Source organism: Corvus kubaryi, unplaced genomic scaffold, assembly GCF_017639235.1.
Source record: "Corvus kubaryi isolate FWS band 111438036 unplaced genomic scaffold, C.kubaryi_AGA036_p1.0 37397, whole genome shotgun sequence".
Classification (NCBI taxonomy): Eukaryota; Metazoa; Chordata; class Aves; order Passeriformes; family Corvidae; genus Corvus; species Corvus kubaryi.
In genome coordinates, this window is record NW_024581136.1 from 9,121,188 (window position 1) to 9,147,810 (window position 26,623).

The following is a 26,623-nucleotide window of genomic DNA, read 5'->3' on the forward strand; positions in this document are numbered from 1 at the left end:
CTTCTTTTTATTTTGAGAGCTTAATTGAAGCCTTTTATGTTCAGCGTGTTCTGATCTAGGAAACAGGCAGAAAATCAAAGTTATTAAATGCTGAATAATAAATACAAAAATTTGATTTTCTTTTGGTGAAACTTTCATTTGTAACTTGTATGTTTATTCAGATTGGTATATGGTAGTGATATGATAGTTCCATTTTCTTTCAGAACTCTTACATTGATCATCTGTCAATTAAATAATAAAAATCTAGATTTAACATTTCAACATTAGTTAATCTATTCAGATTAGTAACAGCTTAAAACAGTGAGTAATTTTAAGGAATTTGTGCTGTGCTGACTGGGGAGCTTAAAGGGCCTATTTTAATATTTGTCACCATTTCACTATCATGTGTAATTAACCTTGGATTGGACCAAACCATCTGCATGTATAAGAGTAAACATCATGTGTAGCACGAAAGTTGTGTGCATCCTGGACTGTTACATAGGGCTAATGACTATGTTGGTTTTAAAGCTACTTTTTGTAATAAATATTTGTTGCCTCTTTTCCTTTATGTATAGACAAATTTCTAAGGAACAAACTACAAAACAGAGACTTTTAGGTATACTTTTCACACAAAGCTGTTGTTTGCAATTTACATAAAGTAACTACTGAAGATTCAGGAGAGTGATATTACAAAGTGTTCTCTCTTTTCAGTATTTAACTTGTTTGGGTTTTTTATTCTGAAACTTAATTTTCAGTAACATGTCTCTTACACCCTTGTTAAAGGGAAGAAGCCATATGTTGCTAGTTTACTTTAAGGATCTATTTTAATAACAATGAAATGAAATTACAGCATATATATTATTTTCTTCTCTGGACAAAGTTGTGATAAATTATGTCATTCCATGTGTGCTTTTTCATGCACCCCTAGTAGTTGTTAGTCTCCCACTCACTGAATATCTGAACTCTACCTCCCTGGGAAGAGTCCATGCTGTTCTCAATGAAATGTGAAAGCCAATGATCACCACATGTATTATTACTTAATCTAACCTACCTTTGCTAAAGATGTGAAGCAGTCAGCCTTTCTAAAACTTGGAAAGCTGCTATTAATTGTTATTAGCTGGTTTTAGTTGTTATTAGGTTGATGGGAATGTATATTCCTTTGTCCTACTTGTAATTTTGTAATCTTATCCAAGATCATAAAGAAAAAAATACTGCTAAGATCTTGTTGTCGTTGCCAGCACCATGATTACTTTACTTTAGAGTTAACTGATAGCATCATCTTTATTTGATTACTTGTCTTCTAAGTTCCTATGCAGCTCAGCTGTCAACATGACAGAGCTGAAGAAAGTGCTAAAGCACGACTGGTTTTATACAGGTGTCTGCAACAGGCTGCAACTGTTTTTCAGTTTTGACTCGTAACTTTCATTATTTCTTTTCCTCTGCTTTTCTGTCCCCCTTCTTGGGAATATATGGGAGACCATTTGAGCAGACAGTTGAAGCATCAGATGCTCTGTCAACAATTTTTGTCCTCTACTTGGCTGTAGAGGTCACCAATACCTGAACAAGAAATTCCCCTTGTTGCAGGTAAAGTAAAAATCTTCAGCATTCTCATTGCCTGAAATTGCTTTTTTAAAAAAAGCCATCGGGGCTGAGAGTCATGGTTTGGCTTATAAGTGTTGCAAGCAAAACATTATTCCTAGATATTTACTCCTTGACAATAGTACTGCTCATATTTGAAGTTTCATTTTAACTGCAGTGTGTTTTTCTTGTCTTGTTCCTTTGTACTAGGATTACTCCAGCGATGATACTAAACTAGAATACAATGTAGATGCAGCCAATGGCATTGTTATGGAAGGTTATTTATTCAAGCGAGCCAGCAATGCCTTCAAGACTTGGAACAGGTAATTATTCAGAACCTCTGTTTTCTGCTTATAAAAATACTGCTTTTTTCACCTGAATTCTGATCTCATTCATGATCTCTGTAACCCACTGACCCCATAGTTTTGACAGAACACTGGGGTCACTGTTAGTTAACGCAGAGATGACGCTTCAAAGCCATTTTTCCTTGTTTTCTGTCCTAGTTGTTCGCAAACCTTTCTCTTGTGAAAGCATGTGCTAGGAAAGTGTTAGAAGACAGAGTAGAATGGAAGTTGTATAGCCATTGGAAGCAGAGAAAAACAGTCAAGGACTCATGTTATTTTTCCTGAAAGATAAGCAATGTAATTGTTATCCTTTAAAATTCCTGTCCTGTGAAGTGACTTTTGCTTAGTAGTTTTGATGGCCCTTTTGGGAATTCAAAATATATTGTTAGTCATGTATCTTTAACAATATATTTTTCTACTATTTACAGTAGAAAACTATGTTTACTATATTTAACAGTATATTTTTCTACTACTTAAATATTTTTATTCCTGAGTAGGAATTCTTTTGCATTTTGAAGGGTGTGTGCTTTTTTCAAGGAAATATATATGCTGGAGCATTTACAGCACAATTGGATACAGGTCTTGAATTTTAAATGCAATTTGTTGAGATATAGAGCTCTCTTTGCTGTCCATGCTCTGCTATTTTTTCAGCAGTGCTTCTGTTAAACTATTTGCTGTGTTTCAAAGAATGTGCATTTGAGTGTGTGGTCCCTTACAATCTTAATTATTCTATACTTCCCATAGCATATCAGCACACCACAAGAGTGTAAGAAATTGGGATTGCTTCAATTAAATCTGTAGACTGATGCAAGGGCCACTGCTGTCAGTAAGAACGTATCTATATTAGCAAGTCATGGGCAACTAGTACAAAGGATTTTGCTTTGGACTGCTTCTGGTCTGGTTCTTTGGCCTGATTATTCATCTGTAGTTGTAATGTACCTTCTGGGTTAGTTTCATGCAAGCAGAATTCAGAGTTCTCCAAGACAAATCTGTGAAGTATCAAAGGATGGCGAAGGGAGAAAACTGGGAGATGTGCATCAAAAGCACATTCCTGGTGTGAAGTAAAATGTTAGTGTAAACATACTGAGAAAAATTTGCAGTAAGAGAGCAGGAGACTGTCCTTCATTGGATTCCCAAGGGGCTGAAAGGGTCCTTTTTGCCAAGGTGGTTTGCAGGATTGACTGAAGGCAAAACTCTGACCCTGTCTCTGGGTTCCTCTTTTGAATAGCAGGAAGGCCTTGCTCTGCAGGAAGGTGACAGGAGGGAGCAGGACAGGAGTGTCTTCTTCCACATGGCTTCATTCCTAGTAATACTGTACATGTGTCTCATCTTAAAGTGGTTAGAGAGTAGGATTCAATTAAAACTAACTTCTGTATTTTGGTAATTTAAATGGACACCAAGTAAATAAGGGGAAGTTGTAATTAAATCAAGGTACACAATGACATTCCTTCAGATAAAGTTACAGATTTGAACATACATAATAAAAGCATATCCAAGCAATAATTTATTTAAGAGAGCAAAGATAAATGGCTCATTAATGAGTCAGAGCTGCCTACTTTTATTACATAATTGATATGTACTTAGAGATTTTTCTTCCGTTTATCACAGGAGCATTCAATAAACCTTTAACCTTTTTAATATTAGATTCTTGATAATTTATCTCACTGTGATAGAGTAGTTGGATGCTTTTAGGCAAAAAATAGGATTGGATATACTATCTATAAACAGTTCTGAAATTGAATCAATCATTTAAATTTTGTATTCCACATATTCACAAACCATTACTACTTGTTATTAAACTACTGTTATCATACATAAAATATACATTTAAGACCTTCATAATGAAGACAATTTTTAATTTCTGAATCTAGCCCCCCATTTTTGCTATGTTTTAATAAAAATAAAGAAGTATTTTTGTTATTTTTATTTCTGAATACATTTGTAATTGCTTGCTATGCTGTAGGCAAAGAAGGGGTTGCTGCCATTTTCCACTGCCTATTTCACTTGATGGAATGATCATGCTAATTCTTTTCTTATTTTGCTCATTTTGCATTTTTCATTCCTTTTCCTCCTTTCCCTTATGTTTTAATCCTACCCCATTTTTTCACATGACAGGAAAAAGCCAGATCACATCAGGTACCAACCAGCTTCTTTTATACCTTCCCAATGTTTCCTTGGCACGCAAAAAGCTCTTCATTAACCCTGCATTTAATTTTGATTACTTGCAATGGATGTATAAGTGGCTCAGTCTAAGAAAATAACAGAAGGATTCTGCCTGGGGTGCCAGTATACCTGCTGCTCAACTCCTTTAAAAGACTTAGAAAGATTGAGCTAGTTTTTAGCTAAAAAGAAATTAAAGCCAAGTTTCTGCACTCAAACTTCTGAGCATACAAGATCAATGTCTTGACTTTTTCCAATTGAAGTTGATGAGATTTTTTTTTTTCTTATCAGCTGCATTGGGAATAGATGTGCTTTTAAATGTTGTGCGTTCTTAATCACTCTGTTTTAATTATGTGCTGCTAGAGAAGAAAATTGTTTCTTTCTGAGAATCACAAAGCACAGTTCATTGTTTTATGTAAAATTCAAAATAAATTTTATATTTCTTTTCAGTATTACTCTCAGTTCTCAGAAATTGGAATTTTTTTCCTATAGATTTTGTGTGTTTTCCTATTTAACAAATACTGTTTTGAATTGTGTAGGTATAAATGATGGAAAACATTCAGTTTCTAAACAGCAACAACTGTATTTAAGCACTACAAAGTGAGACAGTGTAAATTATTTTAATATTCCCAAGAATGTTTTCTCCTTCACCATGCTTCTCTCTTGCTTCTGACAGAATGACATGTTTAAAGAAACTTTGGTAATAATCAGTACTTACTTCATCCATGATGCCTAAAGATTTATGAAATTATTCGTAGAACCTGATAGATGTGGGTTACCCTATAGTAGCACCTTCAGTACAGAGATTGTACCTCAGAAGTTCCTGGCTGATGCTGGTGTAGACCCCCAGCCGTCCATTTGCTACACCAGAGTGTAGATTTCATTGATGGTATTTGGTTAACGTAGAATAACTCCAAGTTTTTGGCCTAAATAAAACTGCTGTGGTGCTGACACCTTGGAGGGCAGCCTGACACTTTCATCTTGTTAAGCATAAAAAAAAAATGTATTAACTCTGACATCTACTTCAAAAGTGTGATCTACAAGTTATCCTACATTCTAAATTGTTGATCTTGTTTGGTAAAAGTTTCTTTTAGCAAAGTGCCAAAACATGCACCCTTTTTGGCTGGACTGAAAAAAATTTTTAACAGATTTAATTACTAGTAAAAAAAGGGACTGAAATACTTTCCAAACTTCTAGAGTAGGTTTTAAAGATGGCACAAATTTGTGTTACAATTTGTGTGTTCACTTATATCCAATTGATAAGATTAGAGCTGGTTTACTAGAGTAATTCATTAAATATTTAGCTGTAGAACAAATAAAGCATTGCATTAATGAAGTTAATTGCACTACCTAAGACTGTTATTAGAGGTTTGCTCCATTGCTCTTTGTCTTGGGGCAAGGCTGCTTTTTTTTCCCTTTATCACTCCCTTTATTACTTAGGCACCGCTTTTCATGTTGTTCTATTTTGTGTTACATTCAAAAAAAGCACATGAAAAAAAGACTGAGTTTATTTCCTTTTCAAGTCTGCTTTTTTGTTGAGTTTCCTATATAAGTGTTAGCAATAACCTGCCTTATATTTGAGGCATACTTACTGCATCTGTAAATAGATGGTAAAGATGATACCTTTTCAAAAGCAGTGACCAAAATGACTGCTGTTAATAAATTGAAAAAGTCAAGGATGACAGGACATCCTGTTGTTGCTTTTTAAATTAAATGTATCTGCACAACATTTGAAAAGATTAACTGTTAAAAGGTAGAATCTCATCTGTCTACTAAGCACTAACTTTTCTAACAAATACTAGATTTTCTGTTTTGAATCTAACATTTTTTGTATATATTAATTTTTTTAATCATCTTCGTGCGCTTTTTTCTGTGAATGGCTTGTGGTGGTTGAATACATACATGGGGCCCTCTTGTTACTAATTGTAGTAAACTGTAGCTTGAAGCTCAGCAACTGGTGGAGAATAACAAGATCTGTTGCAACACAATATTTTGTGTACTGTTACCATTCAAACTAACTGGCAATGCAGGAAAAAGTGGTGTGTGGTAAAGGTGGGGTATTGGAAATAATTGAGGAATGATGCTGTGGTAAACACAGGTTTGCCTTATAAGCCTAAACAAAACACAAGGTGTAAATTTCACTGAATTGTTTTTTTACATTCCCTTCATTTGTCAGTATGAAACAATGCTAATTGGTTAGCTTTTATTTTGTGCATCCCCAAAAGAGCAAGAAAGGTGTGGTTATGTCTGCTGGGTTTTTTTTTTCATTCAGTGGTCTGATAAAACATCATTGTTAGAGATCTGAGGCACATAGAGATCTGAGGTAATTTTTTCCAAAATGTGAGTGCTTTTTCCATTCTCTGAGTTGTGTCCTATGTGAACAGTGAGTTTGACAAAGAAGGATACAGTTCAGAGGAATTTTTAAACATTATATCTTTTGGATTGGATAGGATGCCTTCATTAAATCTTTTATTTGATACTTTCCTTCAAGGCTGAGGCTTAAGTTAGGATCCTACTTTAAACATTTTTGTTGGGGTTTTTTTTAGTTTTTATATTCAGTCTTTTTATTTCAGGATCAAAAATTTTAAGACATGCCCAATATAGATAGATATTAAACCTGCTTGGGGTAGCAACACCGAAGTATTTTTAGTGCCTTAGTAAGCTATTTCTTAGTTCTACTCTTAAAATATTTCACTATTAGTTTACATGGGCTTAAGTATTTTTGTTATTCATACTATCTGAGTTTGTGTTATCAAACAACTACTTAAAATTGTAGCTTGCTGCTAAAATACAGAAGGAAATGTTCTTTGAATTGAAAATGTTTTGTGTGATAGCTTAACTAATGTTGTCATAACATGAATGTGTTTGTTTAGGACTCAAATTATTTGAACCTTGCTTTCTTTTCTGTTTTGTCTCTGCCTTCCCTTTTTTCATTAGTCTCACAAAATATTTGCCAAAACTGACTGCAACATTACTTTTGTGAATTTTTTAATGCAGTCTATCTGTAGACTGTATGTTAGCACATCTCAGGCAAATAAGCACTGTAAAATCAGTTATGTATTCTCTGGATGTCTCTTCATTTGAATAGGCGCTGGTTCTCAATACAAAATAACCAACTTGTGTACCAGAAGAAATTTAAGGTAAGAATCAAAAACTGGCTTGGGATAGTTCGGGGTTTAGGTGATGATTTTCCTGATTGATTGGAGAAACTGCTGACATGGCATCCTGTGTGATCTTCAATAACCTACTGCTTTTTTCTAAATTAGTTTCTCCCATTGTAAAATGAGACTAATTGCTACACTGACAGATTCTGAGATTCCTGTGCAGTGACTTGTAAGCACATACTTTATTTGCTGTGGGTTTTGTAACCTAGTTAGAGCTTTAAAAGTTGTTGGTCCCAAAAGGCTTGTGCTCACTTGCTGGCAGTCAAATATTCCATGCTGTTCTCTGAGCAGTTGTGTTTAACTCTTTCAGGACTTGCTCCCTCTAGTTACTTACTGGCTCACATACCCAATTCAGCAATTGGGGAAAAAAAGCATGAAAGCTTTTGTTACAAAGCAGTCAGGGTTGCTATATACATGTACTTACTATTGAAAATGCACAGTGGTTCAGCAGTCAGTACCTGCCTTGTTTCTTGTGGGAAGTGCAGTAGTTGTATGTTAAAGCAGCAAGTCCAGCTCTGCCCTGAGCCATAGAAGCCTTTTCAGTCGGTTCTTGGGCCCCTGCTCCTTTGTTTGCTGTTCTAGAATCTGCTTTTGCACCATGGAGCTGTAGCTGTTCTTCAGGTTGGAAAAAAATAGAGACTGTATGGAGACGGTGGGGGGAAAAAAGAGGAAAGAGCTTATAGCAATTAATTCCTCTTCACTGCAAACAGACCAGATTCAGAGGCTGTTCTTGTTGTCTGATCTCTTATCTGTTAGATCAAGGGGCTTCATTTCTGTGGTTAGAAAGGAAACACGCAGTCGAGCACATTTGGTTGGGCATTTTATGTTTGTGAATTCTCATTGTTTGTTTTTTTTTTTAACTGCACCTTTAAAATGCTGATAGCTCAGAATGGAATTCTTATGAATTGAATGAAATTTTCAAACCCACTGCCTTCAGCTTCTGGTGTTTTTTTTTTTTTTTATTTGACACTTACAATACTGCTGATTTAGGTATAACTTTTTTGATTTAAATGTGAGTTAATTGCATCTCTTAGAGTATCTTTGTAGTTTGAATACTGTTGTTTAAATTTAAGGTGTTGATTATTCAGTAAACTGGATTGTGAGTAAAAAGAAATTCTCTGAAGTTTGTATTAAATTTTCATTGAATATAACTAAACATTAAAATTTATCTAAATATATCCTGCTAAGTATCTCCAGATCCACTTAGTTCAAATTTTATTTTGGGAGGAAAATATTAGTGTAAACAGGCAAATGGAATTAAATTATTAATAATTCAGGATTGAATTCTCATCTTAGTATCAACTATATTATTTTTTCTCTGTGACTTTTTTGTTAACTTTCGTCTCTTAGGATAATCCCACAGTAGTTGTTGAAGACTTGCGGCTCTGCACAGTTAAACACTGTGAAGACATAGAAAGACGTTTCTGTTTTGAGGTGGTTTCTCCAACAAAGTAAGGAGAAGTGATGGAGTATGTTTATTTAAAAATAAAAATCATTACATTTAGTTGTTTTAAAATGCAAGATGAACATTTCTCTTGGGATAGATCAAAACAGGAAAAGTATCTGAAAAATTCTGTTCTCTGAAATTTTGGCGGGGAGTAAGTGATGCTGTGAGAAGTGTCCCTGGTATTTAGTTTACTTTTGGCATTAAAATAAACATGCATTCTTGTGCTTTTTGCATAAATGGCTTATGGTGCAGAGCTCTGCTGTGGCTTAGTAGTAGCTGATACTATCAGCTGCTTGGTAATGTAGAAAATAGGTCTCAGTTTCTCCACATTTCTGATTGGTGCAGTGAGAGAGAAACACATGAATATGCTGTTGTCTCTGTGATGTTAAATTATACTTCAGAATGCACTAAATGAAACTACCAATTAAAATTATTTTTCATCTCCAGCAGTGCAGTGCCTTTGTTGTACTTGGGGAAGTTTGGCATCCTGCCACAGCAAGGGCAGGACACAGATTCCTCATTAGTGATTTTGAGATGTGACCATATCTAAGTTTTTGATATGAGGTCAACCTGCTTTTAGGTTTGGATGCTATCTACACTCCCCACTCCTCCTTACATTTCTCTTCTGAACAGATTGCTGTCCATCCTGATGTTTGCATCCCCAGTTGTGGTTCACTATAACATGCATTTTGCTCTTCCTTGCCTGTGCTTTTTCAACCCATAAGTGTTGGAACAGTTTTGTACTTCATGACCTGTTTCTTTTACTGTTGTTGAGAAAAGTACTGTTTGTCAGAGAGCTTTAAAATTACTCTCTCTTGATCTCAGTGAATGAAAGTGTGTTTTCAAGGACTGATATATGTGTCTTGTGTCATGGGGATAAAATGCATTTGAGGATATAAAAAAAAAATTTGGAATAAGGAAAGGAATAGGAAGCTAAGCCATTCTCAGGGGTTTTGGAAGAGTAATTTCTGTATCTATTATCATTACCTGCAAATAATTTTGAAATAAGGAATTTGCAACTCACAAAGGCTCAGCTGCTTTGTTATCTTAAAGTAAATGGGTTTATTAGATGATGCCTACTAAACAATATACTTGTGGTGATAGCAAGAAACTTGCTCCATAAAAACAGACCCCCAAGGAAATGTGTTGCTGGATTTCAGCTGCTTGGCCACTCTTTCTGAGTACTTTGATTTGTCACAGGAGCTGCATGCTTCAGGCTGACTCGGAAAAGCTGCGGCAGGCGTGGATTAAGGCTGTTCAGACCAGTATTGCCACAGCATATAGAGAGAAAGGGGATGAATCTGAGGTGAGTTTAAAAATCCACCAAACAGCAACCCCCCCCCTTTAGATCCTGAAAATTTTACATATGTAAAACCTCTTTTAGTGAGAGGGAGGGAAAAAAAGAATCCATTGTTTGTCTTTCAGTGGAAATGCAATGAAATTTTGAAGGCTGTGAATTATATCTAATCTGTCTTTCACTTCATCATCTTAAAATTACTATGGCCTATATGGTTTTTTTTGAGATTGTTCTGTAATGTGATTAAAATTCATAGGATACTCTTATATTCAGTTTTATATATCTTCTAAAAGCCTAAACATTTTTTTAGTTCTGTGGCTTGCCTTGGCAGAAGAGATTTTTCTTGGATTTTAGTGCACAGTCAGTATCTGTGGCACTTTTAATTTCTTTAAATTAGCATGTGTCTCTTTTTTGGTTTGTTTGTTTCTTTTCTCTTTTAGAAACAGGAAAAGAAATCATCCCCTTCTACTGGGAGCCTAGAATCTGGGAATGAGACAAAAGAGAAGTTGTTGAAAGGAGAGAGTGCTCTGCAGAGAGTTCAGTGTATTCCTGGCAATGCTGCCTGCTGTGACTGTGGTTTGGCAGATCCTCGCTGGGCCAGTATCAACCTGGGAATCACATTGTGCATTGAGTGCTCTGGGATACACAGGTTGGGGAACTCCTCACAACTGCATTTGATGTGTGCATTGACTTAGTTAGGAAGGGTGGTGTTTGCCTCTCCAAAGGTATATTGAAAGAAAATTAGAGACCCTTGTTCGTAAAAAGAATTAAGGTAACTGCTTTATTTGCATAAATTAATGGTAAATCTGTCTGAGGTAAGATATAACATGTAGTTACAGGTTAATGTGGTTTTTTTCCATGCTGTTTAGGAGCTTGGGAGTCCACTTCTCAAAAGTAAGATCTTTAACATTGGATTCATGGGAACCTGAACTCCTAAAGGTATGATAGTATTTTTGAAACAGGTTTCTATTTGGTACTTTGATTGTTGTTTTAAAGCCTCTGCATCAGAAAGTTCAATGCAGGAAACATATTTGTACCCAGTGTGTGTCTTGCAGTTTTGAGCAGAAAATGTTTATAGTTGTGTGTTGGTTTATTTTAATTCACACTTTCTTACAATTCATGATCATTTGTGCTACAAATTTGCAATTGAGAACAACTTAAAATGCCTTCAGCTTCACAAGTGCACTCTGAGTAGCAAGTTTCATCTGATACTTTCAACATATAAAAAGGCAAATCTGTTTACAAACTAATAATGTCTTTCAGTGGGCTGAAAATTTTGAAAGCAATATATCAGCCTAAAGCATGATCATACTCAAAAATTTGAATGTCAACTCTGAGCAGTTAGATGCTTCTGGCTTATAGGAGAATACTCATGCAACTGCTCTTGTGTGCTATTTGTGTGCCAAATTTCTAGCTTGAACCATGGTTATAAAAATCATGCGACACTGAAATCCTGAAATAGGAACTCATGCATGGATGCATGCATGCAACTGGATAGCTCTGCAAAGCATTTGTTTCTAGCTGTGATGTTCTGGCACTTAGGTGTTGCTTCTCTATGCTGAACAATCAAAAGACAGGGTGCTTTTCTTGTGGTTAAATAATTTTAATATCAATGTGTTCATACTGAGAAAGCAAGCAACCAACCTCCCCCCCTGCCCCCACCAAAAAAGCTGTTCCTCTTGTACTATTCATGTAAGTACCTGAATTCTGCCTGGTATTAGAAACAAGAAATCTGTTTGCAATCCATAGGGCCAGATTCTCCTGTAAGTATTATCTCCAGGCTGGTTTTTGTCTTTGTTCTTTTTCTATAGTTGTATCAGATTATGATTTAGCAAAGATGTCCAATGGGTAATTGATTGAATTATCTCTTGCTGATGGGGTAAGAACAGCTCCTGACAAAGCTGCTGGAAAGAGCACCTTTGTTAATGAGGCCTGCAGGTGTCATTCTGGTGGCTGTTTTTTCAGGCACTTTAAAAGTGACTATATTTTTTTTGTTATTTTACTCAGAATTTTCTCTCTCACTGATTGTTTCATTATTATCATATAAACTCATGCTTATTTCTGTAAGTGTACTTTAACTAGTGAAAACCCTAAGTTGTAGATATAGGCTGAGTGAGGCTAAACACAACTGAATAGCTGCCTATTTGCAACTATATTTGAATTTATTTATTTTGCTTTATAGCTTATGTGTGAATTGGGAAATGATGTTATAAATAGAATATATGAAGCGAAGTTGGAAAAAGTGGGAGTAAAGAAGCCACAATCTGGAAGTCAAAGGTAGTATTTTACTAGCAATGCCTGTTGCTTCCTTTTATTGTTGCTTCCTTCAGCCTCCAGCTGTAAAAGATGCTGCCACTTCACTGAGTTACACTCCTTTAGTGTACTTGTTTCCCTGTATCACCAGTATGTCTTGCTCTCTCCTTTTTCTCACTCTCTCTCTTTATTGGGTATTCTTCTGTTGGTCCCTTCCTGCTTCTCCTGTTCATTTCTTCTTTTTGTGATCTCACTCCCTCCTTTTGATGACAGCTCTAGAGCATCATTGTGGACGTGTGGATTTTGTTTCCTCTCTGCTTGGTACCAGCTCAGCCAGCTGTACTCAGTGTGTGAGTGCTCCTGGAAGGAGCCTGTTGCTGTGCCTTTTGTTTACAGTGACTTTGTTCTTCCATTTGACTTTTGTTCCCTGATGCTCAGAATGTTCTCATCTTCCTACCTACATTGTACATGAGCTCTGCTGCTTTACAGCAGCCTTTAAATCATTGTACTGCTGTCTTCTATTTCTCTCATGCTGATCTGTGTTTGAAGATGGATTCCTCATATTTTATGCCGCTGCATAGGATGTCTCTTAAAACTTGCTTTTTTACTACCTTTCCAGTTCTGTGCTGCTTGCTGCCCAGTTTTATAGTATAGAAAACTGCATTTTGTGAAGTGTTGGCAATTTGGAGAAAGTGGTAGGAGATTTGCTAGATATTCCTTCTAGTGGTAACTGCTTTTCAGCAGTTTCAATGCAATAATTACAGCCCCTTTTATCAGTTTGGCACAACTGCTGTTGTGTCTTAAGATGATAACCTCAGGTTACAAGAAAAAATACTTCAGTATGTGATATGGAACTGATGGCTGTGCCTACCTAAGGCTAGTTACTGTTTTCTTGTGTAATCTTAATGTTCCTGTAACAAATGTTGCAATTTATATTTACATAAGAAACTAATTATATTTATTAATAGGTTATTAACATGTATAAAGGTTTAATACAGGTAACACAGAGTAACTAATGCTTATTTCTTCCACATACCACTTTCCAAAGTTGCTGTCTGAAAGAAAATACATGTATATGAACTTAACAAAATTACTTTCTTTTGAGCCTTGTGTAAAATTTAATCAAGAATCCAGAAAGTGACAGTGTGCTTTGCATCTTTCTGAAAATGTGCTATAGAGGTGTGTCTTATGTGCAATGCCAAGCTACAGTTTTGGTTACTTACTTTAGTACAAACTAGACATTCTCTTAATACATGAAAATACTAAAATACTAGCTTACTAACTCCGGGGATTTTGTATATGACAGGCAGGAGAAGGAGGCATACATCAGAGCAAAATATGTGGAAAGAAAGTTTGTAGAGAAGCAAGCTGCATCAGTACCTCTGCCTGAGTCTGGAACAAAAGTTTTGCCTCCAAGTCAGGAAGAGAAAAGGCACAGTGGCCCTGAAAAGTCCCTTTTGGCAGGGGAACGAGGTGCAGCATCCCAAAAAGGTATTTACACACTTCTCTCCTTAGCTGTATTACCTATCTTCTTTTTACAGTAGCATATTTTTATATTAATTGACTTCTGCCTCATGCAGAGAATTTGGAATCTGTTTTTTAATGTGCTGTAGCCTAGTGTACTGTAGGGGAGAAAAGACTTCTCCAGAGATGTGCATTTTTACATGGGGAAGGATTTGGAATGGGGATGCTTATAATTCAGAAACATATTAACCACCTTCTTTCCTCCGTATTTTCATCCTTCTTGATTTTTCCAATAATGTTCTTTCCTGCCCTATCCTTTCCTTACTGCCTGCTTTGTGCTTTGCTAACCTGCATGTCCCAGCGGTTGCTGTAAGTAGCGACGAGGCGAGGCGGGAGTCTCTGTTCTGTCCTGATGAACTTGATTCACTCTTCTCCTACTTTGATACCTCTTCAAAACTCCGTAGTAGTAAGTACTACAGCTGTGGCGTGTTCAGTATTTGCACTAGTGATCCATTGTGTTGTGGCCATCTCCCTGCTTCAATCTATTGTCTCCAGGCTGTTGCATTGCTTAGTATTTTCATGAAATAATTTAAGCTTTTTTACTTATCCTGATTTTTTTTTTTCATTTCTAGTTATCTTTGACATTTATTATTATTATTATTGTAAATGTTATGGTTACAAAATTTGACTTCATATTTTTCTATGGATGCATTAAGAATACTGAATAATAACTAGCCATTTTTTTTAAATTGTGTTCAGGACCAAGTATAAAAGCTTGCTTTATTATCATGGTATCTGTGAAGAGCAGGTAGCTTCAGCTCTGCATAGTAATTGCAGTTTCTCCCCAAAACAGTCCGAAGCAGTGACAGTGGGATCCAGCCGAGTGCTGATGACAGCAGAGAACACCTTGCCTCTACTATATCAGCCAACAGTTTGTATGAACCAGGTGTGTTAGGCTTTGCACTTTAAGATGAAAGTTTAATCACTTGGTAATTTTTTTGTTTTTGTAAAAAAGATCAGTGCTTGGTGATACAATTCATGTCTGCTCTCCTGGTTGAAATGCTTTTAGCAAGGGTAAAATTTGCCTGAGTGATCTTTCCTTTGGGCTTGCTACCAAAAATGACATTTAATCCTTCTAAATGGGTTCAAAGAGCTATGGTTTTTTCCAGTCAGATGAGACTGATCCCAAAACACTGATTTTTTTTTTTGCAGATAGAGAAATGCTGTATTTTGAGAAAGACAAGTCTCCATACAAATGCATTATCCTTTTATAAATGCATAAATCCATGGAGATACAATTCCTGTTGAGTCACAGATAATAGGCTTTTATGTGTTATTTGTGCATTCTTGCTTAATTTTTCTATTTATGTGGAATTGATCAAGTCTTTAAACATTACTCCCTCTACTCAGAAGTTCCATAAGTTGATGAATGAAATTTTTTGCTAATGTTAGCATGCTGTTCTTACAGATGTATTGAGTATGGCTTCTCAAAATTTCCAAAAGATTTATTTATAAAGCAAACCTATTCTTCTACATCAAAGCACTCTTCTAAGGTGTATTTTAAATCCAGTAGTTCACAGCTGTTATTGCAAGCATATGGCTTGGATCTTTTTTGTCTGTGCTGTAGAAATATTTATGATGCTGTAACTCACAAAAGGTTTCATGTAACAACATCTTTATTTCTCAGACTTCACTCTGTATAACTGTTATTGAGATGAAGAGTATGCTTTAGTCCAAAAGATTATAGCCACAGCAAGTAATTGGTAAATGGCAGTGGTATCTATTAACAAAAGTTAGGTCATAACAGCATTAGCCTTGTATTCAGGTGTAGCAAGCTGTTGCAGATAAAAGATACACTTGTATGACTACATGGAAAATTAGTTTTATTCGTATCTTGCACTTTAGAGTAAAACACACTCCAAACCTTAAACAACTTCTTAGAAATTACATGGAATATATAAATTGAAGGATATACACATGTGCCGGTAATGTGGAGAGAATGTTTTCTGTGCAATAGTAGTTCTGTGAAGAGACTGTGCCTGAATGCTGGAGCTAAAGGCATTTGTGACTTCCCCTGGCAGAACAGGGCAGCAATACATAGCATTCTGTGAAAGCTGAGCTACCTATTGCCAGACACATGATGTTTTGATCAGAATTCCAAGAAGTACCTTGTAACAGCACGGATTATGTAAGCAATTTTTTTTTCTTTTTAGAAGGAGACAAGCAAGAGTCTCCAGTGTTCTGTGACTCCAAGCAGCCTAGTCCAGGATTGCAGCTATATCAAGCTGCCTTTGAGAAAAATCTTCCTCACATGGCAGAAGCATTGGCCCATGGAGCTGAAGTAAACTGGGTCAATGTGGAAGAAAACAAAGCAACACCACTCATTCAGGCAGTGCGAGGGGTATGTGATATGCAGCTCTGGTGATGGGGGAGGAGGGCAAGGGAAATAATGGTATTTCTGTGTCACTGTTCCATTTGTGCTGCTTGCTTGTAATGAATATGATTATGTGATGCTGAAGTTGTGTTTACAGTGTTCTTTCAAATTTGTTTCTGAATTATTTTTTTCCTATTAATGCTTTGTTTGGAATTCTATATCCTAGTAGTGTTTAAAGTTGATATGAAAGCAACTCCCTTTTTGTTTCCTTTGCCATGTGGCTCAGTGGTGAGAAGGCAGAAGAGGTTTGGTTTGATTCCAGCAATCTGGTGCTGAGTTGTTTCTTTGTTTTGATTCCATAGGGTTCATTGGTTACTTGTGAATTTTTGCTGCAGAATGGGGCCAATGTGAACATCCAAGACATGAAAGGAAGAGGGCCCCTGCACCATGCCACAGTTCTAGGACATACTGGGTAACTCACTGCCCCACAGTTTGTATATGGCCATCCTTTACTGTATCTGTTCATGTGAAGCTTCTTCATTGCCCCAGATATTCTGACATTTTAGTAGTATTTCTTAAGCTCTGGATGTGAGAGGGCAAATAATGTTTTGATTCAGCAGTCTCATCCACTAGAAAAACACACGTGTTTTCTAATGTGGATTAAATAAAGGGTTTGCTTACTAGTCTGTTAACATGTTCTAGATGAACTGCACTATTTTGATATATATGAGACTTTTGGTGATTTAATTTAAATACATTGTATCTAGCTTGACTTTATTAGCTTTTTTCCTTTATTGTCAAAAATATTCTTCAATGGTTTTTTTCTAAACAGACAAGTGTGTTTATTCCTAAAACGAGGAGCAAACCAGCATGCCACTGATGAAGATGGGAAAGATCCATTGAGTATAGCAGTGGAAGCTGCAAATGCAGATATTGTAACACTGTAAGTTGTACATTCTGTTTTCTGACTAGAAACTTAGATTTTGCTATTCTGTTTCAAGTTAAAAATACAAGAAATGTCAAAATACCTTAACATAAAAACAGGGGGAGCAAAAGAAAAATCAAATGCACTGTCTGTAGGTGACCTCTTTGATGTGAGATTCAGAAGAGCTTTGTAGGTCTTGCATTGTAGTCTTTTTTGTGCTTTAAAGATGACATTGCTCTTTTTGTTTTCTGAATGGCAGGTTGCGTTTAGCAAGGATGAATGAAGAAATGCGTGAATCAGAAGGACTCTATGGGCAGCCAGGTCAATACTCTACTAATAACCACACTGAAATGCAGTATAAAAAGTGTATACAGGAATTTATCAGTTTACAATTAGATTCTTAGTGTCTGAGGGAAATTAAAGATTGCTTCATACAATAATTTTTTTTATAAACCAACACATTCTAAAGCTTCGTTGAAATTCAGTGGTGTGACTTTGTCAGAGTATTTAGGGAACCTAAAAGGAGACTGTTTAAAGAGTGTCATTATAGCAGTGTGTTACTACAGCCATGACCACCCTATTCTGCTAGTAGTTGTCCACAGTTTTCTCCTATTGCTGTTCCATTGATATCTGTGTAATGTTAGGATTTACCTGACATTATTTAGTAGCAGCTTTCTGAATCAGCTTGCTCAGAGACAGTTGAAGAGTTCATCTTATTCCAGGACACCATTCTTCTTCCTGTGGAATGGTCCACTTTTTCTTTTTTAAGAAAAGAATGCTTGCACACCAATGTAAAAAATGTACATCAGATATTTCAAACTAACTCCAGACAGAAATAGGAAAGTATTATTTCCTTAAATTTTATTTTTAAATATTTTTATTTGTTAAGATACTAATAAGAAACAGAACAGTCATTCTTAAGTATGTATTTTTGTATGCATAGTATCTTTCCATTTGGTTAAAAAAACAAAGAGAAGCTGGCAGATACTTGAGCCAACTCCAACAAGAAAGTAACAAATTATATTTAATGAATATGTGCAACTTTATTCTCAGGCACTCAGTCCAAATTTACACAATGTTGTGATGTGATACTTGCTTCCATAGGAAGGTAATTTAATATCCTGCAAATATCAATAATGAAGGCTTACTTGGTTGTGAAGTTAGACAGCTAAAAACACCCTGCTATCCCTGGCAGAAGTGAAAGGGGAACCTTATTTTTAAGGCTGAGTGCTGACTACTCTCAGTTCACTCTTATAAAGCCCTTACGTGTTTCCCATTGATTCGTAAGGATTGGGCAGGGTGGGTGTTACCAGACTGGAGCTGGAATATAGCCAAGGGGCAACACTGAGTCTCATGTTGAAATCCTAGATGAACTGTATTAAATAAGCCAAATTTATTTCGTTTCTCCTTATGAACAGGGTTTTTTTAAATTTATTTTTGAAATATAAAATTCAAATTAAAGCAGTAAAAGTACTATAGATGCTCAGGCATTCAAATGCTTTCTTTGACAGAGCTACAACTAATTTAAAACCATTTACTTGATTATGAACTCAGGTGAGCTCAGAAAACATACAAAAAACCTCTATTGCCAGTGTAGCCAAGTTTGATGTAAAGCTGTTTTTGGATACAGTGCCTACTACTTCACTGATAGTCTGACAGTAACAAATACTGAAGTATTTTTGAGTTTCCTCATTTTTATTTTAAGAGGTAAAAATAATTATTATCAGTTTCAAATAGTAAAATGCCTTTAAGAGGTATGTATTTTGGCTCAAAAGCTCTGTGCTATATCATAAATGAATATTTTAGATCATTTAATTGACCTGTCACAAATCCAAAATTATTATAAACCAGAAAATGTTTCTATAGTTTGTACAAAAAGCCTCAGTTGGTTACTAAACATTAAAAAATGGTAATTGAAATGCTTCACTCATAACAAATACAGGCACTACGTACATGAAAATGTGAAGTAGTTGGGGAGACTCTTTTCCCTGATAATTTATTTAAAATAGTATTTAGACACATTCTTCAGTTAGGTTGATGAAATAAAAAGCTGGCGAAGTCTTTAATGGAAAATGTTGTGACCTTTTTATCAGTTTGTATTGCAGTAGAATTTAGAGACTGCAGCTGGTAACAATATGATCCAGATACTTTACAGCTGGTAAGGTGAGATTGACAGTGAAGAGCAGATTTGCCACAACAGGCAGAGATTGCCCAAAATCATGGGGAGGCTTTCATTAGAATAACTTGTGAAATTAAGGCCACAAGCTGTAACACAGAGTTGCAGCCAGGCAAACTTACTGTATCTTTGGATACCACAGGTCTTCCCCCTTCACTTTCTTAGTTATTGAAGTCTCTTTTAAAAGCTGAAGTCAGTATTTCAGTGTTTTGAATGTTTGTGTCTGCTATAGAAGGGTTGTGTCAGTGTAAGCACAAAACCTGTCTGCTGTCATGAGGTATCACACCTTTATGTGGTTTTGAGGGATGCAGGTCTTTTTCACTGCATATACATGTTAAATTATCTGCACTGCCCTTACTTTAGAACTCCAGTGTTCCAAAATTATGATTCTAGGATCATAATAATCAAAATAAGGATTTTCAAGGCAATTGTGTATTCGCTGGGAGCTATGTGAGGGAAAATATCATTTTAGGAGTTTGCTGTCATCAGAATGAAGCCAACTGCCTACTTGTCAGCTCTAGCAATGCAGCTGATAATTGCTCATGTAGCTAATGACATCAAAATTTCTAATTTAAATATATTTGGCTGGTTTGAACTACTGAGAGAATGAATATATTGCTTTGCAAGGTACAGCTGGTCTTCCAAAATATTCCTTGAATGGGTACTAGCTGAAACCAGCTTTAAATGTTAATTTCTGGTGGTAAAGCCATATGTACCGTGGTACTGTTTCTGTATAATACTTGAGTGCTCACCTCCTGGTGCTACAGTACGTCTTGCTAACTCTTTGATATTAGCATTGCTACTTTTTCTTCCTACCTTTTCTTGAATGTATGATGTGTGCCTTTTGAGTTACTCCAGTGTTAAATGGTAAAGCAGTGTTACAGTATTTTTGTACATAGAATCTGCACTTTAGGGAAAACATTGCTTGGAAAGGGAATTTCCAGAATTCAGTTTTAGAGTAGAATTTTAAAATAATGATAAGGTTTACAGTACTAAGTATTTTAATGCAACATACAAACTAAAGGGGCACTTTATTTTAGTCTATTTTTGTATGTAATATTTTTGTTATGTAATAGAGTCAAAACTAGAGCCACAATGTATCTTGCAAAAATACCTTTTTTTTTCTTTCAAGTTCATTTGAAAGAACCAAGTATGGCAACTTGAACTGCAGTACCCGTTCACCAGTGGAACCCACTTCTGTGTTAAAAGCATAATTGCTTTTGTCACAGAAGCCTAATTCTGCTTTGTGCCCTTCATAGCTGTTCCTTTGGTGAATGTTGCAGCTCCGTTCTGTGCTGGTCTCCCAGAGCAAGCAGTTCTCACAAGCTGTTTCAATAAAACCTGTCCTGTGCCTGCTTCATCTCTAGAACACAGAATCACAGAATTGACCTTTAAGGTTGGAAGGGACCTTAAAGATCATCTAGTTCTAACCTCCCTGCCATGGGCAGGGACACCATACTTGAAATTAAATCTGAAAACCAAAAGGGAATTTCTCTAGAAGTGACTTTTCCTAGTAGAGCAGTTTTGAATGTATTAATCTTTTAAAGTTTGGGAAGAATTGTGTCACTGCACTGTTAAATATTCCTGGAAGGTCAGTTATTATTTGTGAAAGTGTTTTTAAAAGACTGGAGTCTCATCTCCAGAAGAATAATAGTTTTGACATTGGAAATGTGCATTAAAAAATGGAAAAACAAAACAATGTAACTTTTCCCAGTAGTGCAAACTTTTAAGCACAAAAACATGCTTTTCTTCCACAATCATGTTAGAAAAAAAAAAAATCTTCATATTCAACATACATGATGAGATTTTGGGTTGATTTCTTTGTCATGCTATTAATCAAGCTGTCAGCAAGAAACAGTAGTGCTGGGATCTTGTGTCCTGTGTGGCCGTCTGTGTTGGGAAGACTGTAAAATTTGGATGGCTGCATAGTTCCTGACCCAACCAAATGTTTGATGCATTTAATTCCTTTTGAAGACAAAAGGGTATGGTTAGTGTTTTAAAACAGAACTTGAACTCAAGGCCCAAAATGCTCCAACAGATGAAAGAATGTGAAAATGAATGTAAAAATGTCCATTTTAAAGTGGCAAAAAAATGACTTGGCAATGACTCAAGAAATAATTACTCCTGAATGTGTTTTCCTGTGTAGACAGGGAGAGGGAGGGAACACATTTTGGAATATGTTCTAGTAGTAGAGCTGTGTTTAAGCACAAAGGGTGAAGATTTAAAAAAAAAAGATTTTTAAGGGAAGTATCATTGTTCTTATAGCTCAAACTGAAAAATGTAATGAAAGATGTAGATGAAATGAATGTAGAAATTTTATATTTGCTGAATACACCAAAATAATTTATGAACAATAGTTTATCTTCTTAAGATTGCTTATATATACATATATATTGTTGCTTGCTGATTATTTCTTTCCTGGAGAGTTCTGTTTGGCTGTAAGAATTCTGATCTCTGTTTCCGAGTAAATCTTTATTTATGCCATAATTCTATTTTTCTGTAGAGAATCTTGGTTAGCAGTTCCTTGCAAAAACAAGGATTTTATTCTTTAATGGCTAATAAATATTTTTTTCTTTTTAAGTTGCTTTAAAGTGCTTTACTTTTCCTTTCTAACTCTGAACTTTCCTCTGTGTGGCTGCCTGTGAGGTACTATTTCAGGTATAGTTTGGCTTTGTTTAATTTGCTTCTACAGAACATGCATGCAATTAACCAGTCCCTCAGAGTTCACATCAGCATCACTCCATCTAGAAGCAGTCTTCATACATGAATAAGTGTTACACAGTAATTGTTAGCACAATAGGACACTTGTGCAATGGTGGGTGATGTTGATTATCACAAATGTTTAAAATTGTTTCCTTTTTCTTTTCTACCTAGGAGATGAAATTTATCAGGACATTTTTCGTGACTTTTCTCAAATGGCATCAAATAATCCAGAGAAGTTAAACCGCTTCCAGCAGTCAGATTCCCAGAAGTCTTAAGTATCAAGAAGGAAAAGAACCTGAAGCTTATAGCGCAAGTCTTTTTTCATTATAACAGAATGAATTGTATGCATTTTGTTAGATAGTTCGGATAAAATGACCACTCCAATGTAGCTTTAGATTGTGGTAGCTGGGGAAATGTATGAGTTGGTTTATGTTGTACAGTACATATACCTCAGCAGCTGAAGATGTTTAAAACCCCTGAGTACCTGCTAGCTCAGTGTAAAGCAGCCTGTTACATGTCCAGCGTTTGCAGCTCGCACTCGGAGGTGGCAGAGCACGGCTGGAGCGCTGCGGGCTCCGACTGCAGGATGGTCACAGCAGCTTTGCTACCCAGTATCATCCACTGTCATCTGTCCCCCTGTTGCCATAGAGAATGTGCCTCTGACAAGAAGGTCTGGGTTGCATTTTCTGGGACTGTTTGGAAGGGAAATTGGGTAATGACTTACTGAGTTGTCCTTCCATTTGTAGGGCTGCAGCTCAAGAGATTCTCTTGTTCCTATGCTGACTCTGGTTAGAGGTAGGCTGTTCATAGCAGATGTGATAACTCCTGCCCTTTTGCAAGCTCTTTCACAGTGGAAACTCTAGCACCAGGCTGGCCTTTATGCTGGTGACTGCAGGTCAGTCACAAAGGGATATATCCTGGGGACCAAACTCCTAAGAGCAGTCCATTTTCCTTTTATTTTTTGTTTTTCTTCGCCTCTTAAATTAAACTTTCAGTGCAGCAAGTATCCTTCTAAATGAGCATGTGGAACCTTTCATGAAAAATAAACTTAATCCTTTTGGACATGATGTGGGGTTTGTTTGTAGTATTTTGACATGAAAACTTGAAACTTGAGACATGAAAGTAAATATTGAGCCAACGAAGTTTGTGTAGAATATTTGTAAAAAGGCTGTTTCTACTTTTTGCTGTTCTCACTACTAGCCGTAAGCTCAGTATAAGTCTCATGTCTTGCAGCCACCCTAAATTTAGGCCAATCAATCCTTTATATGAGGAAGCAGTAGCCCTTGTATAATCTGCAGTGATGACAATTTGCTTTATTCAGTGGTGAGCCCCACTCCGCCCATGTGCATGTATAAAAGGCTTTTCTAGATATATGCTTTTATATCAGGTTATTTATACCTAGATAATCCCCCTAAACCCCAAACCAGCAGATGCAATTCTTTATCCTCTATTTGTCTGCCCTGTGGAGACGACTTAAGCAGAGTTTTTAGCTGGCATAGTATCAATGTGAGTTGTCAGTGATCCTAATAGCTGTGGCATTATGTTAACCTGCTGTTTAAGTGTATTTAGGAAACGAATTGGCTTTTCTCCAAGGAAAGATAAGCAAAACTGGGATAAACCAAATTGAAATCTGTAAACTATGGTAAATTTTCTGGCATGTTAAATTTTAAGAAGGTATTTCAAACATTTGTAATTTTGCATCAAATGTATAATAATGTATCAAATCTGCATATTGTTATTGCTACAGAATTAGTAGTGTTGTAGAATTGTCCAATGGATTTTGTTTCCAAGCAGAAGAATCTTACAAGACAGTTCTTGCTTTGTATGTGGTCTAATTATGGTAGGAAAAGCAGATTCTGCCCATTTAAAGTGTGCATTTAGTCTGAATAATAAGAAACTTAAGGATATCACCGGTAAGCAGTAATTTTTAGTAAGCTAGTTTTTAAATAGCTATGAAATTATAATATACTTCCTAATCAGCAGTATTTACCAGCAAATGGGTGTTTTAGTAGATCTTAGAGAAAGTAAGATTCCTGGTGTACAGATGGGACAATGTAAGATATGACTGCATAATATACACCGTAGACATAGGCTTTTCTAAATGTTTGTCTTTCCCAGCCTGGCTGGCAGGCAGTGTATAGTGTGATTGGCTGGAATGTAAAGCTGCCTAAAGCTTAGTGGCATAATTGCTGTCTCAGTCCAGGCTGCTGGAAAAAAGGTCTGAGACATTTACTTCAAATCTCCACTGGTGACTTTTTCCCTAGCCACAAAATCTCTCTGACAAATTTTGCGGGATGACTTCTCTAGACTAAGAAGTTGCTTCCCTGTAGCTCTACAGATCCGTGTGTTGCATTCCTGAGTTTCATCTCTCTGGGAAACAGTATCAGTCTGTCTATGCTAAGGGATGAATCACAGACCTGATTGACAGGTTGTGAGACTTATCAGGAGCGCTGGAGTTTTAATGGCTCAGGGAGTAGGTGTGTCACTTGTGATTCTGCAGCCTTGTTCCCTTGTCCTTTCAGGTATGGTAGGATGTCCAGTATAAACTGCACTCAGTTAGAGCCTTTTTCAGGTCAGGTGCAATGGTGACATGTTGCTCATCAGCAGAAATTAAAATACCATTGAGTTACATGGAATGTGTTGATGGCTCAGTCTCACCAGGCTCTGGCAGGGTCCATGTTCCATCCAGAGCCTCTGTGACTCACAGGATTCAGCCCCCAGTAGTGTGATTATCACCATGGCTCTGAAGATCTGGATTCCATATTGAGTTTTGACTCATGTTAATCTTCTGCTCAGTAATATTAAGAAATTCCATTCCTATTACAAAGTGAATCTAAGCAGAATAGTAGGCAGTAAGGTTCCATTGTGGGTTAACATCTTGTGCTTTGTACCAGGCAATGGAAAGGTTCAATTCCAGTTCATGTTTCTCTGTAGGTATGAAATATAGTAGGTTTTAATTTGTGAGGGACAAAGCAATTTAAAAACCATCTTTCACCTGGATTTTTAGTAATTTTCTACATTAGCCTGTTGAACCATAGTATAATATCTTTCCTATTTATAGATCATGTGTTTCAAGCCTCTTGAAACAACAAATGTTGAGGAAGTCAACATGCATTCCAATGCATCTTGATTTCAGAGGTGTAACTTACGTCCATTGCATGTTGATTAAAATAGTGTCTGTGGTGGCTCATTAGTGGTATCAATTGTTTTGACTGGTCATAAGGTTTCATGTTTTCTATTAATGTCAGTACAGTCCATATAAACTTAAATTTATGAATTATCATACTGAGTTATGCCACTACTTGTGTTAGCTGGAATTTGTTCACGTGAATTTGGGTGAAAGCAGTAGATGGTAGAGGTATTTTTTTGCTTTCACAAACAGCCCACATTGCAATCTGATGGATGCATGTTCCAGGTGCTCATTAGTACATTGTGGACTTCAGGCTCTCTGCCCACTAGAACCTAATCCAGGAAGTCACTGATACCAGTAGCAGTCTTTCCACTGATTTTGGAGATTTTGGATTGTACCATTCATGGCTTTTAATGTTAGAGTGCTAAAGGATCCTGTATCAATACTGCATTTTTCACTCTGTGGGGTTTTATATTTTACCTGTTTTTATACTGAGCTGAAATAGTTTTAGAAAATGCAACCAGACCTTCCAACTGCTGTCAGCAAATCCCCTATACAAGAGGAAGTTTCTCTTGTTTTGCATTATGACATCAGTACACGTGTGTTGTTCAAATGACTAGCTCTCCTGGACAGAGAAAAAACTTTGTAGCACTAAACTAAAAAGGTGAGAACTAGAACAAGCAGAGGGTTGATGCCACGTTTCCAGGACTTCGGTGCTTCTCTGCAGCCATCTGTTTTAAATTGTGGATGTTACTTCTGTTGCTTCATCTTGAGAATCTCAAATAACGCAGTGACTATGAAACGACCCTTTGATGAAACTGCAAATAATAATATGTAAGTACAAAGGACGTGATATTTTCACAGTGTCAAAAGGACTGAGCTGATTATTCTGATTCTTTATTACACAAAGTATTATGAGAATTGGTTTTTCAGGCTACAATCTCTGCCCGTTTGTTATAGACACTTTTTCCCAAGTTAAGAGTTTATGGCTTGTGCAGCCTGACAGCCAACATGCCTTGCTGCTGTGCTTACACAAAGGCACAGTTTTAAAACAGGGACAACTCTGGAAAGGCACTACTGGGGAAAAGGATGAGTGTACCACTTTGGTATATCCCCTTTCATATGCTTGCTTTATCTTTCTGTGTACAGTATTTTCTTGTTTCTCTTCCCATGGAAGGAGATGATAGAGGAGGAAAATTCCACTCACTTTTCTGTTAGGATCCTGAGTTTTCCATGTTTTGACAGAAATCGCCAAGAAATCATTGTTTCCTCAAGCAGAGACATTACACTCTCCGAAATAATGAACTTTTGTTTTTCTCTCTGCGCGTTCCTCTGTACTCGGTGTTTTTTAAGCATTCCAGCAGTAAAATGTAAAGAACCCTTCCCCCTCTAAGCTGTAACTGTACGGATTGTATACCCCGCCCTCCTTCGCGTTATGTACGGCTGTAGACTTTGTATCTAAAACTTGACTGTAGTTTCTGTAGTCTGTCGTTGTCCCGGGGCGGCCCAGCCGCGTCCCCGCCCTGCAGTTGGGCCGTGCCCGGCTCGGGGCGGGCGGTGTCGGGGGCGGTGCCGGGACCAAACAATGCCGGGGCCGGGGGCGGTGCCGTGCCGGGGCCGGGGGCGGTG

General features: G+C 36.6%; 1 protein-coding gene across 8 annotated transcripts in view; it reads left to right on the forward strand.

Moving 5' to 3' along the window:
- Nucleotides 1-26,468, forward strand: part of ACAP2 (ArfGAP with coiled-coil, ankyrin repeat and PH domains 2) — a 63,827-nt gene extending 37,359 nt beyond the window's left edge. For 3 of the 8 annotated variants that reach the window (XM_042041777.1, XM_042041778.1, XM_042041782.1), the window contains 16 exons: nucleotides 1,768-1,880; nucleotides 4,017-4,037; nucleotides 7,150-7,201; nucleotides 8,576-8,676; nucleotides 9,873-9,978; nucleotides 10,410-10,618; nucleotides 10,839-10,908; nucleotides 12,152-12,246; nucleotides 13,529-13,713; nucleotides 14,048-14,152; nucleotides 14,540-14,632; nucleotides 15,900-16,087; nucleotides 16,423-16,532; nucleotides 16,893-17,003; nucleotides 17,245-17,306; nucleotides 22,036-26,468. In XM_042041777.1, the coding sequence (XP_041897711.1) occupies nucleotides 1,768-1,880; nucleotides 4,017-4,037; nucleotides 7,150-7,201; nucleotides 8,576-8,676; nucleotides 9,873-9,978; nucleotides 10,410-10,618; nucleotides 10,839-10,908; nucleotides 12,152-12,246; nucleotides 13,529-13,713; nucleotides 14,048-14,152; nucleotides 14,540-14,632; nucleotides 15,900-16,087; nucleotides 16,423-16,532; nucleotides 16,893-17,003; nucleotides 17,245-17,306; nucleotides 22,036-22,139 (1,725 nt within the window). In that variant the 3' untranslated portion in view covers nucleotides 22,140-26,468. The remainder of the gene's footprint in view (nucleotides 1-1,767; nucleotides 1,881-4,016; nucleotides 4,038-7,149; nucleotides 7,202-8,575; nucleotides 8,677-9,872; nucleotides 9,979-10,409; nucleotides 10,619-10,838; nucleotides 10,909-12,151; nucleotides 12,247-13,528; nucleotides 13,714-14,047; nucleotides 14,153-14,539; nucleotides 14,633-15,899; nucleotides 16,088-16,422; nucleotides 16,533-16,892; nucleotides 17,004-17,244; nucleotides 17,307-22,035) is intronic. The other 5 variants (XM_042041779.1, XM_042041780.1, XM_042041781.1 and 2 more) reach the window with 4 other exon arrangements.
- The last annotated feature ends 155 nt before the right edge of the window (nucleotides 26,469-26,623 follow it).